This window comes from Paroedura picta, chromosome 5 (assembly GCF_049243985.1).
Source record: "Paroedura picta isolate Pp20150507F chromosome 5, Ppicta_v3.0, whole genome shotgun sequence".
Classification (NCBI taxonomy): domain Eukaryota; kingdom Metazoa; phylum Chordata; class Lepidosauria; order Squamata; family Gekkonidae; genus Paroedura; species Paroedura picta.
The window spans coordinates 10,428,151-10,441,605 of NC_135373.1; the positions used below are offsets into that span (position 1 = coordinate 10,428,151).

General features: G+C 44.3%; 1 protein-coding gene and 1 non-coding gene across 2 annotated transcripts; both read right to left on the minus strand.

The window, feature by feature from the left end:
* Positions 1-3,151: 3,151 nt before the first annotated feature.
* LOC143837043 (phospholipase A2 inhibitor gamma subunit B-like) lies at positions 3,152-12,531 on the minus strand. Its single transcript, XM_077336463.1, has 5 exons — positions 12,388-12,531; positions 10,925-11,041; positions 6,416-6,565; positions 5,234-5,374; positions 3,152-4,515 (listed from the first exon to the last, which is right to left on the minus strand). Exons 1-5 carry the CDS (start codon positions 12,449-12,451, stop codon positions 4,367-4,369), a joined length of 621 nt encoding a protein of 206 aa, XP_077192578.1. The 5' UTR covers positions 12,452-12,531; the 3' UTR covers positions 3,152-4,366.
* Positions 6,118-6,189, minus strand: TRNAT-GGU (transfer RNA threonine (anticodon GGU)). The gene has a single exon. It is a non-coding gene; the product is annotated as a tRNA-Thr (tRNA).
* Positions 12,532-13,455: the final 924 nt, after the last annotated feature.

A 13,455-nucleotide genomic window follows, 5' to 3' on the forward strand; every position in this document is an offset into this window, starting at 1 on the left:
TAAAATGCTAGAGGGCGTCACCCCAAGGGTCAGACATGAATTGGTGCTTGCACAGGGGATACCTTTACATTTACCTTAATATACATTCTGAGTCCATTGTAAATCTGATCTTCAATATCTTTTGCATTTCATCATGAATCATAATCCAGTATTTTCTTACTCTCTGGTAGGTCCACCACGTATCATACAATGATGCATTTATTTCATAACATTTTCAACATTTTCCATTATAACTGTTATTAACCTCTGTTATATCTTTTGGGGCTGTACCATCTATAAAACATTTTACCCCCATTTTCTTTTAATATTTGACACTCATTAAATTTCAAGTCATTAATCCACAATGCCTCCCATTGGTCCATACTTATATTCTCTCCAAAGTTTTGAGCCCTTTTTGTTATACAATCTTTGACTTGTTCTGTTTCAGAATCATATTGCAATAGCAATTCATAAATTTGGTCATTAAATGTTTTGTATCACCCATTATAAATTTTTCAAAGACAGAGATTTTTTTCTTTGCTAATTTCTTTTTCATAATTTGCTCTTTCATTTTTGAAATTATTTGGTAACAGCTTAGCCAGGGTATACTTTTTCCTTCTTCCTTGATAGTTTGCCATTCTTTTATTTTCCCTTGTTTGTCTATCACTTTCTCACAAGTAAGATTGCCCAGTTTCTTTCTTGAATTTATGTCACAAACATTAGTTAAGGAAATCAGTAATGAAATTTGATAGGCTTAATCTTTCTTTGCATTTAAACCATGTTCTTAACAAACTGTCTCGTGTGTTTTCGATCTGGCTTCTGAATAATTTTCTGCAAATATTTAATGCATAGGTAATAGATACCTTTGTTTGGTATCTATTGTCACCAATTTGAAATTGCTTCCTTGAGGATGGATGATCCAGTTTGTGAGTCTGACCAATGCTGCTGCTTGTCTATATAAATTAATATTTGGAACAGCAAGGCCTCCCTATTTGTTGTTGTCTTGTAAGACCTTATATTTTATCCTTGATTTTTTCCCATTTCATATAAATTTGTTTATTACATTTTGCCTTGATTTTATAATTTTCTCTTCAAAGTAGAGTGGTAACAACTGAAATTAAAAGAATTTGGCAATATATTAATTTTAACCATTGAAATACATCCTAAACAAGACATTCTTAATTTTTCCAATGCTGTATATCTTAAATTATCTTTATCCAAATCTTCTGATAATATTCTTATAGAAGAAGAAGAGTTGGTTCTTATATCAGTTCACTGCCCTGAGCCATGCTGGGAGGGTGGTATAGAAACTTAATAAATAATAATAACATGAATGTTTGGCAAGAAAGCTGGTAATATAATCAAAAGCCTTTTACAGTTAAATGTTACATAATAACCATGGCCAGCTGTGGGATCAGAAATATCTGGAGATGTGGGGTGTATAACCTGAAGTGGGCAGGGTTTGGCAAGGGGAGAATAGATCAGGGGGTTGGACTAAATGGCTTTGTATGGCCCCTTCCAACTCTATAATTCAATGAGATATACTGCTATATGTCAGGATCAGTTCCTGTTCTCTGCCATGATCTGTTCAATGGGCCTGGGTGACTCCATCTTGCCTATTTCTTACTGTGCCTTCCTTTTGCATATTGTGTCTTATCCTTGTAACCCATGTCTATTCACTGTTCCCATGTAAACATGCTTTGTAGTTGCCTGCTTTGATTTGTTTGCTTTGATCTCTGGCTGTTTGCTCTGCATATTTTCTCCCCTTTGAGAAACATTGTAACAAGGACCCTGCGGTGCCTGCGAAAGGCTTTATCATCTCGCTGGCGCCGGCAGGCCCAAGGCCGCGCAAATTTCAATACCTCTGGCAGGAAGCCTGGGATGGCGCCTGGGAGAGGGGGCTCCCCTCCCCTGGGAACACTCAAGTTTTGGGTGGGAGAATTGTATTGATAAGTGCTTGTAGTTCTGTTGTTTGGCAGATTTGACTTCTCGAGTTATAGTGACTAGAGCTAACTTCCATTAAAGCTTTCCTTCCATAGAAGTTTTGTCGTGAGTTTTGTCAGCACTATAGAGCCCACCCAAATCAGGCATTTTCTGTGGGAAAACTGATCTCTGTCTTCTGGATATCAACTGTAATAGCAAGTGGTCTCCAGGCCCACCTAGAAGTTGGCACCTGTATTAGGCCAAGATTGATTCTTTCCTTATGAAGGAATTTCACCTGAAGGTCAGAAGACAGCCCTGCTCATAATCATGTTGTCTAACTGTTTACTGCAGAATCCAATCTCTGAGAGGGAGGTTCTTATATGTCCACTATTGACATTAAGAAGCTGCCAGTAGGCCAGGAAGGAATATGTTTGTGGAGGGAAATTATTCAAGATGGACCATAGATCATTGATGCAGTGCTGAGCTGAGAGCTGTGGAGGGCAACCGGTGATATTGCATAGCTGTCTCTCTGGCTGCTTTTGAGATGGAAATTCCTGTCCTTTCTAACCAGGTGCCTCTGTATGGTTGGGTATTGGGCAAGGTCCTCTGATCTTAAGTTGTTTGCAATACTCTACTGCCATCTCAAGGTCAGAATGGCAATGAGTGTATCGTTGCATGGGAGCCAATCCAAAACAAGCTCCTTTCTTTCTGCCCCCATCGGTCAGAACAGCTCTACCAGTGCTGTGGAGAGCCCAAGGTCACCCAAGCTGGCTGCATGTGAAGGAGCAGGGAATCAAACCTGGCTTGCCAGATTAGAAGTCTGCACTCCTAACCACTACACCAAGCTGGTTAAGTTTGAACTGCAGTAATGAACTACAAATTATCAAAGCCATGCTTAGCATGAAGGATTATGTTCCACTGTCCAAAGCTGCCCATGTACTCTGTACAGTGTTAAGATTTAATACTCTCTCTATGTTAAAATCATAAATTGTGCATTGGTGCTATTGCATATATTTTCTTTTATTTATTTGTGTTATGCTCATTTGAATGTATTTGTGTTTTTCTCAGTGCCATTAAAGGTAATCTCTGTAATCTGTAATCAGTAATCTGTAATCTGTAATCAGTAATCTGATATAATGTGTCTTGAGCTTTAGTGAGCAAGGTGGATGATAAATCATGTAAAATAAAATCAATGAAAATCTTGTGAAGAATACCCACTTGAAACTTAAGTACAGACCTGGATAAAGCCTTAAAGAGGCATGATTGGGGGGGATTTTATTCACTTTGACTGGGGTGTATTATGCAGCACCGAAAACTCACAAAAAGACATCTTATTTTTAAATTCTTAATGTGGTACCATTTTCGCAGTGCGAAAGCCATCATATTATTTCTGTTTTTGCATTGCAAATGCTGCCTACAGTTCCGGCAGCATTTTTTCAGCGAGGTTTCTGAAACTAGCTTTGCCACCTCTTTTCTTGTGTGACAACACTGATGGTCTTTTTTAATGCATATTTTTGTATTCCTCCCCTTTTCTGCTCACAGTCCTTCGTCTAAGAATATGAGCTCGAACGTCTACTGCTGATATTCTGCGTTTGTCAGTGATCACATGAACATGCCATTTGCTGGCAACCCAGCCAACTTTATTGCTATGTAAATTAGTAGAAATTATCCTGTGGTATGCATGGCATTTCCTCCACAGCCTTCAACAAATGCTTCTGTGACTACAAAGCTCTACTTCTGATCAGTGACCATGTGTGTGTGTGTGGGGGGGGGGGGTGTTTGAAAGTTTCTCAGGCTAGCAAAGTGGAGGGGTCTGAAATGCCAGTTCTGGGTTGTAGGAGAATGAGGAAGCAGAACTGCTTCAGGCTATGGGCAGAGGCTCCCGTTTTTGTCTCACCAGTGATTTAAAAAAACCTTCACGGGGGAAGCAATGGTATGGTGGGGGCTTTAAATTTGCATTGGAACCTGCAATCTGCTGTGGTCCATCCTGCCCACTGTCTACAAAGAACAGTATACCTCAGATGGGGAAAGGTGGTAGTTTTGGCATTCAGAAGTCTGTATGTTCCCATAGAAAATTCTCCATCTCCATGAACTACAATTCCCATAAGGCTCCGCCAGCAGCATGTGACAGAGTGGCGGTCAGGTGACTTAAAAACAAAAACAAATAAACAATAGCATAGAATCAGAGCACATGCATAAATGGAAATATTTTAAAAACGTATTTTGAAAGGATGATTTAAAAGGGTCAGCGAATTGACTGCAGAGGAAAGCAATGCATGCATAATAGGCCTAGGTTACAAAGGAAATGGAGCTGCTTGTCCCACAAAATGAGATCAGGAGAATCGCCTCCCAAGGAAGAAGTCTTGAGGTTTTTTTGGATGCAGAGGCTGGAAAGCTGTGATATGCTTCAGCAGAGGTTTGGGTTTTGCCAGAGCTTCAACAAGTTTTCCTCCTGAGGAACTAGCTACTTGATCCGCAGCTTGGGAGCATGAGTGCATTCGGCCATCCTGATGGTTTCCACAAGCAGTCCGGGCACCCCTATGATGGCTGGCTCATTCATACATGCTTCCTTATTTCCACAGCCACCCTTTGAAAAGGTGGAGATGCTGCCACCTGTGAGAAGAGTGGGGGAAGGTTAGATTATTTGCTAATTTGGCATTTTCTGTCATTGCTGTTTTTTACAAATTGTAAACTCATGCAGCCTGGAAAAAACAGAGAACCTGATAGAGTGCTGGAAATCCATGTTCAAATCCCCTCTCTGCTGTGTAAGTGATAGGGTCGTGGGGACCTTCTAAATGGTTGTGCAGCTATGGGAAATTGGCCTTAGTGCTATATTGTAGACTGCGGTCCCTTTTTCTCCTCTATATAAAGAACTGCTGCCTGCTTTGCTATATGAACATTCACCAACAATTGACTGTAGAAGTCCTGGTACCAAGTTGTGTGAGGGACCAGGGATGGTTCATAGAGTGCTTTTTGGATTCCCAGTGGTGTTTGACTTCACCAATAAGAGAATTTCTGAAAATATATGGATTACAAAGTACAGGGAACTAAGTAACAAGAGATTTATGACAGTGCAGAGATAAACTAATGAACTGTGCCTATTTTAACTATATCTTTTAAGAAAAATCTGAAAACAGCAGGAACATTAGAAGCAGTGCAGTATAAATCTCTGAATACGTGGAAGCAGAACAAGGATTCATGTGGTGTGAATTGGGCTCATTTCAGAGGAAGTGGACTCGATCATGACTTCTATCATGTCGTGGGTCAGCTTTGCACAGCCAGCCTTGCCCATTTCCTCCTCTACAGTATTAGTACAATTTATAGATCTCACCTGCATCAGCCCACACATCATAGCGAACACAAAAGACCTCCCAGCCTCGGCAGTTGATGATTTCAGTGATTGGACATTTTGGATCCGATGAAAAGCATCCAGGACACTGCATTCCATTGAAGTTGAGCCGCAGGGGTGGAACTGGGAAGAAGCACAGAGACAGAGAAGAGCTTGGACAGAAAGGAGCTTGGGGAAAGCTTGGATTTCACTGTGCCAATGTGGTCTCCATTGATCAACAATATGTAAAGCAAACAGTCCAACTGCAATCCTATACCACCAACTGTTGCACTATTTTTCCTCAATAGCCATCATTAACAATCTGACTTTTTTGGGCAGGTGACACCAATAAGGAGGTGAATGGTTGCTTTAGCTCAAGGACAGTGTAATAGCTCCATTACCGAGGGACTATCCAGAAGGAAAGTTACTAGGTCTCGCAGTCACCACTGGGGGATGGAGGATAAGTTCCTGGAGGTTTGTAGATGGAATCTTGGGGAAACAGGGACTTCAAAAGGGGTTACAGTGCCAAAGAGTCCAAAGCATCCCTTTTTTCAGGGGAATTGATCTCTATAGTTCGGAGATGAGGTGGAATTCCAGGGATCTCCAAGTCTCACCTGGAGATTGCTGTTCCTCTGAGTGCATAAAACCATGAGTGAATTCCAAGTATGTCATCAAAGGTGACAGAGCGTATATATGGATGCACACTTACAGTATGATCTGGGGAAGGGGCCAAAGAAATTAGGAGGAGGCACTTGGACACATATAAATGCATGGAGCTGCAGGATTCTGAAACAAACCAGGGGGCTATTACTGTCAGTATTGTCTACTCAGACTGGCAGCAGCTCTCCAGGTCAGGCCTTCCATACCACCTCCTAACTGATTGTAGTTGGAGATGCTGGGAATTGAACCTGGGACCTTCTGCGTACCAAGCAGATGCTCTACCACTGAGCCACAGCTCCTCCCCATCAAATAAACTTAAGTGTTCTATACTGAATCAGATGACAGATCTATCATAGCCAGTACTGCCTACCTTGACTGCCACAGTTCTCTAGAGTCTCAGGCAAAAATCTTTCACATCACCTCCTACCTGACCCATTCAACTGAAGATAATAGGGACTGAACCTGGGACCTTCTGCATGCCAAGCAGATGCCCTGCCACTGAGGCAGAGGCCTTCCCCTACTCACATTCCACCGCTCCTGAATTGCAAAGGTCTTCCTTGCAGCACTTGTTGACTCTCCGCTTATGGAAGGTTGGTACTCTGATGCTTATGGGAGAAGGAGTGCAGTAGCTGGGCATGGTGCAGCCTTTATAGGTGGCCAGGGACACCTCCGTCCCTGAAAAAAGGCAGAAAAGGAACAGCATAATAAACAGCATAATAAGAGCCTCTTGTGGCACAGAGTGGTAAGGCGGCCGTCTGAAAACTTTGCCCACGAGGCTGGGAGTTCAATCCCAGCAGCCGGCTCAAGGTTGACTCAGCCTTCCATCCTTCCGAGGTCGGTAAAATGAGTACCCAGCTTGCTGGGGGGTAAACGGTAATGACTGGGGAAGGCACTGGCAAACCACCCCGTATTGAGTCTGCCATGAAAACGCTAGAGGGCGTCACCCCAAGGATCAGACATGACTCGGTGCTTGCACAGGGGATACCTTTACCTTTACCTTTAATAAAGAGTGACTTTCATGTAGGTAGCATAAATATCTGTCCATTAGTGCATCAGTTTGTCATGAAATTTTGGCCAGCTCCTGGTTCACAAAGTGATACTTGCAAACTGAACATCTGCCACAAACCTTGACAAATTTTGATCCAGTTTGTGGAGAGCCAGCTTGGTGCACTGATTAGGAGTGCGGACTTCTAGGGCCATTCCACACAATGACCAATGTTGCTAAATGTTTGCAGTATGCAGAAACGCTATATTTAATAGTGGAATTTCATCATTCCGCACACCTTCAATTCTAGTGGAATATTGAAGTCCCAGTAGTGGCCTATTCATTCCCCACAGGTTTCCGATCTCGCGGGAATCGCAACAAAGGAGGCGATATATTTCCGTGCTTCTTCCCACCCCTGGCCATCGATCAAACAGTGTAAAACCAAAACCAAAAAAAGAACACAACCAAACCTTTACAAGTGGGATAAGTTGAGCTATACAATAAAATATTATAAAAACAGTAATTATTTAGTGTGGTGCACAATTTAAAAAGAGAATAAAAATTACATTAAAAATATACAGAACTAACTGCACATAAGACCAAACGCATTTCGACCCTACTGGGTCTTCTTCAGTGGTCAGAATTATAACAATACACTCTATATACAAAGTCTGAACTAATTATAAAGTGTAGCTGTGTGGGATCCTGAAAAATAATGAAAAATATCAGAATGAGCATGATTAAAAAGAAGAGTCTAATATGTGAATCATTCAAACATGAATCTATCAAACAGAACAGCCAATGAACAGTTGTGTTTGTGCTACCAAAAAGCCCTTTCCCTTTAAAAACTGTTTTTTTTAAACCTGAAAACACCAGTAGCAACGAATATTTGTTCATTCAATGTCTCAGAAAGACCGTTTTCGCTGGTGTATGAGCTGGCGCTTAATCGTTTACACGCTCTTCAAGTAAAAAAATTTTTTACCCCCAATGGGTGCAATTTCTGGCTGAAATTATGGTCAGTGTCGAACAGGGGGCTGTATTGTGCTCGGAAACTTTAAAGACAATTGCAGAAGGGAGCTTTATTATACTGTTAAGCACTTCTGTGGAAGGACTTCAGCTGAAGAAGCCTGGATTATTCATTGCTTTTGCCAGTTTAAGGGGGGGGGATGGCAATCGTGTCTCCGGAAGCTCGGGGATGAGAGCTAGAGAGGGACATTCTTTCTACCGCTATTTTGAGAATGTACATGTCTTTCGCTGATGTGTTGCAGTTTGTGTTCAGAAGTGTAGCGGTTGTTTTCAGGGGGAATCCACTTTTCTAGGTTTCCCCCTAAGCGCTATAAAATTCTGATTGTTGCTGGACTTTGGCGGGAGTTTTGCAGTTTGTTTACGACGTCATGTGGAACGTTAAATTAATAGCGTTTACAAAAGGTAAGACTTCGGCTACATTTAAGTTGTACGGAATGGACCCTAAACTGTTGAGCCGGGTTGAATCTGTGTTCCCCATATGCATCCAGCTGGGCTCACCACAGCACTGAGAAAACTGCTCTGACTGAGGAATATCAGGGCTCTCTCAGCCTCACCCAGCTCACAGGGTATCTGTTGTGAGGAGAGGAAAGGGAAGCCGACTGTAAGCCGCTTTGAGCCTCCTTTGGATAGAGAAAAGCGGCATATAAGAACCAACTCTTCTTCTTTTTCTTCTTCGTGGAAAGCAGACCCTGATTTCTGCTTTTTATGCAAAACTGTTCAATTGCTTGGTTTAAATGACTTGGAACCATTTAACCCCCTGCTTTCTGCTCACTGTGAAAAGCTGCAAGGAGCAGAAAGCAGGGGTTTAAGTGGGTCTGGCTCATCTCACTCCCCATTTTCTGCTTGCCACAGCTTTTGGCAGCAATCTAAAAGCAGGGGTGAAATGGCGGGGAGGCGTTTCACCCGCCTGCTTTCTGCTGGCTGTGAATTTTCACAAAGCGTTTAAAGCCCTGATTTGGCTTTTAAATCCCTGCTTTCTGCTCACTGCTGCTTTTCGCAGAGAGCAGAAAGCAGGGAGTTAAGTTTTAAATGGCTCACATACTTATTTCAGTTTGTGAACCAGCATTATGGGTTAGTGGTTTAGCCATGAACCACAAACTGAACCATAGAAATGCAAGTCATGCCCATCCCTATCCATCAGTAATGGCAGCTCAGCATACATCTTTCCCAGCCCTGCTACATGAGATTCTTTGACCGGGAGAATACCAGGGCTCAACTCTCCTCATGCCAAACATTGAGCGATAGCCCTTCCAGATGCCATTCCCATCACTACTCAGTGGAGCAGTGAAGAACAAATTATGGAAGAAAATTTGCATTGTGTCAACATTGTGGTGTCACTTCTGGTACAAATTCAGAAGTGATGCTGCTGCATTGTGGTGATGTTTTGTGGTCTACCCACAATATTCTAGAGAGAGAAAAATCTAGAGCTTAGGTGAATCCTTGTGCATTGCTTTGTCCTTACTTCTTGGCTCATTCTGGAAGTAGTGTCACTGTAGTGGCATGATGCCAATCACAGGACTCCACCACTTTGCATCTCCAGGGATTGCCAGGGCCGGACTGGGAATCTTCATGTTCTAGTCAGTCAAGCTCTGAATTCCAGTGCTAAGAGGCACCATCAGGGAAAGATCCTGGCTTCTGCACCTGTTATTGACCCTCCCAAAGAACAAGGAGGCCACTGTATGAGATAGGATACTGGACTAGTTGAATCACTGGTCTTATCCATCAGACTAATTTAATTAATTAATTAATTAATTAATTTCATTTGTAGCCCACCACTCCCCCATAGCAGCTCATGGACCGATTATGCACAGCAGCAGCCACGCCAGGCTGCCCCTATTCAAGTGTGCTGGGGTAAAAAGCCCCGCCATCTCCCGAGTATACACGCTGGCCACCGTGGCGCAACAGCCCCACACACACAACATGGAGCTGGAAGCACCTGGAGCACGGGTAAGCTGTGGCGGTGGCTGAGGAGGGGGGATTAGGGTCCAGGGGGACTGATGCAGGATGGTGGGGAGCAGCATGCTGCTCTCCCACCATGGCGCAGGCGGGGGGATGCCCCTGTCAGCTCTGCAGAGCCGCGGAGCTGGCAGGAGCGAGTGGCGTCCCTGCAGGGCCACCGTAGGCTGGGGGAGGAGCCGGGCGTGAAGACCCAGCTCCTCCGATTATGCACAGGGCTGGCCTGACCCAGCCCTTGCCTGCACCTACTGTGCTCCCTGGGCCGCGGAAGAATCTGCGTTCCTTTAATGTGAGTCTTCCGATGGCCTGGGTCGGGCCAGACCTCGGATGGCAGCAACGTTGGGCATAATCGGGGATTTTCCCCGAAGCCCTGTCGCCACCACATTGGGCCTCCTGGTCATGGCGGGTAACCATCCAAATAAAACCCACAATAAAATCCCCTTACAATCACTTAAAATAACCAATTCACTCACCTATGGTGGCAACAGTGCGGACACACTTTACTGCCCAAAGCCCCTGGGGAGGAAAGCTATGGCAAATCTAGACAGCATCCTAAAAAGCAGAGACATCACCCTGCCAACAAAAGTGCGTTTAGTCAAGGCTATGGTCTTCCCAGTTGCAATGTATGGCTGTGAAAGTTGGACCCTAAGGAAGGCCAAGCGTCAAAGAATTGAGGCTTTTGAACTCTGGTGCTGGAGAAGACTCTTGCAAGTCCCTTAGACTGCAAGGCGAACAAACCGGTCAGTCCTAGAGGAGATCAGCCCTGACTGCTCCTTAGAAGGACAGATCCTGAAGACGAAACTCAAATACTTTGGCCACCTCATGAGAAGGAAGGACTCTCTGGAGAAGAGCCTAATGCTGGGAGCGATCGAAGGCAAAAGAAGAAGGGGACGACAGAGAATGAGGTGACTGGATGGAGTCACTGAAGCAGTAGGTGCAAACTTAAATGGACTCCGGGGAATGGTAGAGGACAGGAAGGCCTGGAGGATCATTGTCTACGAGGTCGCGATGAGTCGGACACGACTTTGCACCTAACAACAACCACCACAAATGCTCAAACCACTCACCTTTTCTGATCTCCACAGTAAGGATGATGCAGGCTGTTTTATGTGGTGCGCATACTTGTGCAACCCCTTGGCAAGAGTCTGTGTGACTTTTGCAGTATTCACACTGCAAGCAGACTCCTGGAATGGAGAAACAAAAGAACAATCCAAAGAGTTGGAGCCAGTTCCGACCCTGTCTTCTTTTACTGATGTGGAGACTTTAATCTATTGGTAATGGTATGATTGAGTCTCTGTAACAGACACTTTGTCACATATCTTTTGGGTTTACTTTGTTCCCTGTTGCTCCTCTACCGGCTTTTTCCAGGCCCACGTGCATCACCAACTTTGTGAAAGTACACAGTGAACAAAAAGAAGTCCAAACAGCCCTAAGAACAGATACTGGTGGGTTGTTTCTAAGGCATCTCTTTAGAGTTCTGGAATCCTTCTAAAGCGGTAATCACCAGCCTTTCTGAGCCTGTGGTCACCTTTGGAATTTTGACATTGTGAAGTCGGCGCAGTCATAAAATGGCCGCCACAAGAGTTGGAGCCAGCCACAAAATGGCTGCCACAGTTTACATTCTGTCACACAGTGAAAATACTTAGAATCGTAGAATCATAGAGTTGGAAGGGACCTCCTGGGTCATCTAGTTCAACCCCCTGCACTATGCAGGACACTCACAATCCTATCACTGACACTGTCACCTGCCACTCCCTTGAATCTTCACAGAATCAGCCTCTCTGTTAGATGTCTATCCAGCCTCTGTTTAAAAATTCCCAAAGATGGAGAACCCACCACCTCCCAAGGACGCCTGTTCCCCTGAGAAACTGCTCTAACTGTCAGGAACTTCTTTTGAATTAATTTCATCCCATTGGTTCTGGTCCATCTCTCCGGGGCAAGAGAGAACAACTCTGCTCCATCCTCTATGTGGCAGCCTTTTAAATACTTGAAGATGGTTATCAGACACCCTCTCAGTCATCTCCTCTCCAGGCTAAACAGACCAAGCTCCCCCAACCTTTTTACATACGTCTTGGTCTCCAAACCCCTCACCATCTTTGTTGTCCTCCTCTGGACATGCTCCAGTTTGTCTACATCCCCCTTCTACTCTGGTGCCCAAAACTGAGCACAGGACTCCAAGTGAGGCCAAACCAGAGCAAAGTGCTGTGATAGCAGCTGTTGCCAAAGAAACATTTTTTAAAAGTCTGCACAACCAATGAAATCTCCAGTGGTCGGTCAGAATTTTGCTGGGCAATAGCTCCACCTGCCCCCACCCACTTTCTGAAAACACTTGACAGGTAGCACAATGGGGACCCCTGCCCTAGGGCCCGCACGGCTTGCCGCACTCTTTTTAGAGAGTGTGACGGCAGCAAAGAAGCAAGGATGATTATCTTCTCCCGTGTCAACCAACATTCTTTATTAGGGATGAAAATGGTTGCCACTGGGCCCTCAATGAAATGACTGGACAATGAATCAGGATCTATGGACTTACCAGTTGTAAGTAGCATGCTGAAGAAGCAGAAGATCAGGGGTACTTGCATGGTCTCAGGAAACATGAGAGAGGAGAAGAGCAAGACTGAGGTGGGGGAGCTACCAGAGGTATCTCTAGACTTAAGCTGAGTGGAATTTATAGCTTTTGGACTCGGGGGAAAAGCAGGAGGGTGGGGGAGAAGGATGGGATGTGTGAAATAGTTCCTTCTGACTCCGGGGAGGTTGACATGGAGTGGAACTGACGTCTGTCCCAAGGGAGCTGACCATAACGACACGGAACAGGACGCGGACATGCTGGCTCAGGCCTCTGGGACAGAAGCCAGAAAGCCCAGCAGGGAGGGAATGTATAACCATCCTTTGTGCAGGTTTATTATAAGTAGTACATTTTGCATTTTGAAAATTTCTGAAGATCTGTTGGTGAAAGTTTAATTGGTGAAGGCTGGCAATCAAATTGACAGCGGCTGAAAAATGATACGTCAAATATATATCATGGCAAAACACCTCTTAGGGTTTGTTTGCCTTGGATACCATACAAATTAGTCAGCTGATAAAACAGCAATTCCCAGACACCCTTTAGATGTCCTCTTACATCATCAGGGCAAGCATAATAAGTCATTCTTCAAGCTACTGCAAGCAAGGCACAATCCAGGCTCTTTGACTGCCATTACCTTTGAAAACTTAAATGGACTCCGGGGAATGGTAGAGGACAGGAAGGCCTGGAGGATCATTGTCCATGGGGTCGCGATGGGTCGGACACGACTTCGCACATAACAACAATAACAACCTTTGAAAACAGGCCTTTGCACAGGAATACAATCCTCATGGAATTGTCCAGTCACTTGTTTTCATGAGGTGGAATTCTCAAAGGCAGGGCTGATGCTCTCAGCTTAGGTTGGGAAGGAGGGTATCTTAGCATAAAGGTAAAGGTAAAGGTATCCCCTGTGCAAGCACCGAGTCATGTCTGACCCTTGGGGTGACGCCCTCCAGCGTTTTCATGGCAGACTCAATACGGGGTGGTTTGCCAGTGCCTTCCCCAGTCATTACCATTTACCTCCCAGCAAGCTGGGTA

Coding starts and splice junctions, on each gene's coding strand:
- LOC143837043 (XM_077336463.1), bottom strand. CDS start 12,451: ATGTTTCCTGAGACCATGCAAGTACCCCTGATCTTCTGCTTCTTCAGC. Junction 11,042..12,387: donor CAGCATGCTACTTACAACTG/GTAAGTCCATAG, acceptor TCTCCATTCCAG/GAGTCTGCTTGCAGTGTGAA. Junction 6,566..10,924: donor TACTGTGGAGATCAGAAAAG/GTGAGTGGTTTG, acceptor GCCTTTTTTCAG/GGACGGAGGTGTCCCTGGCC.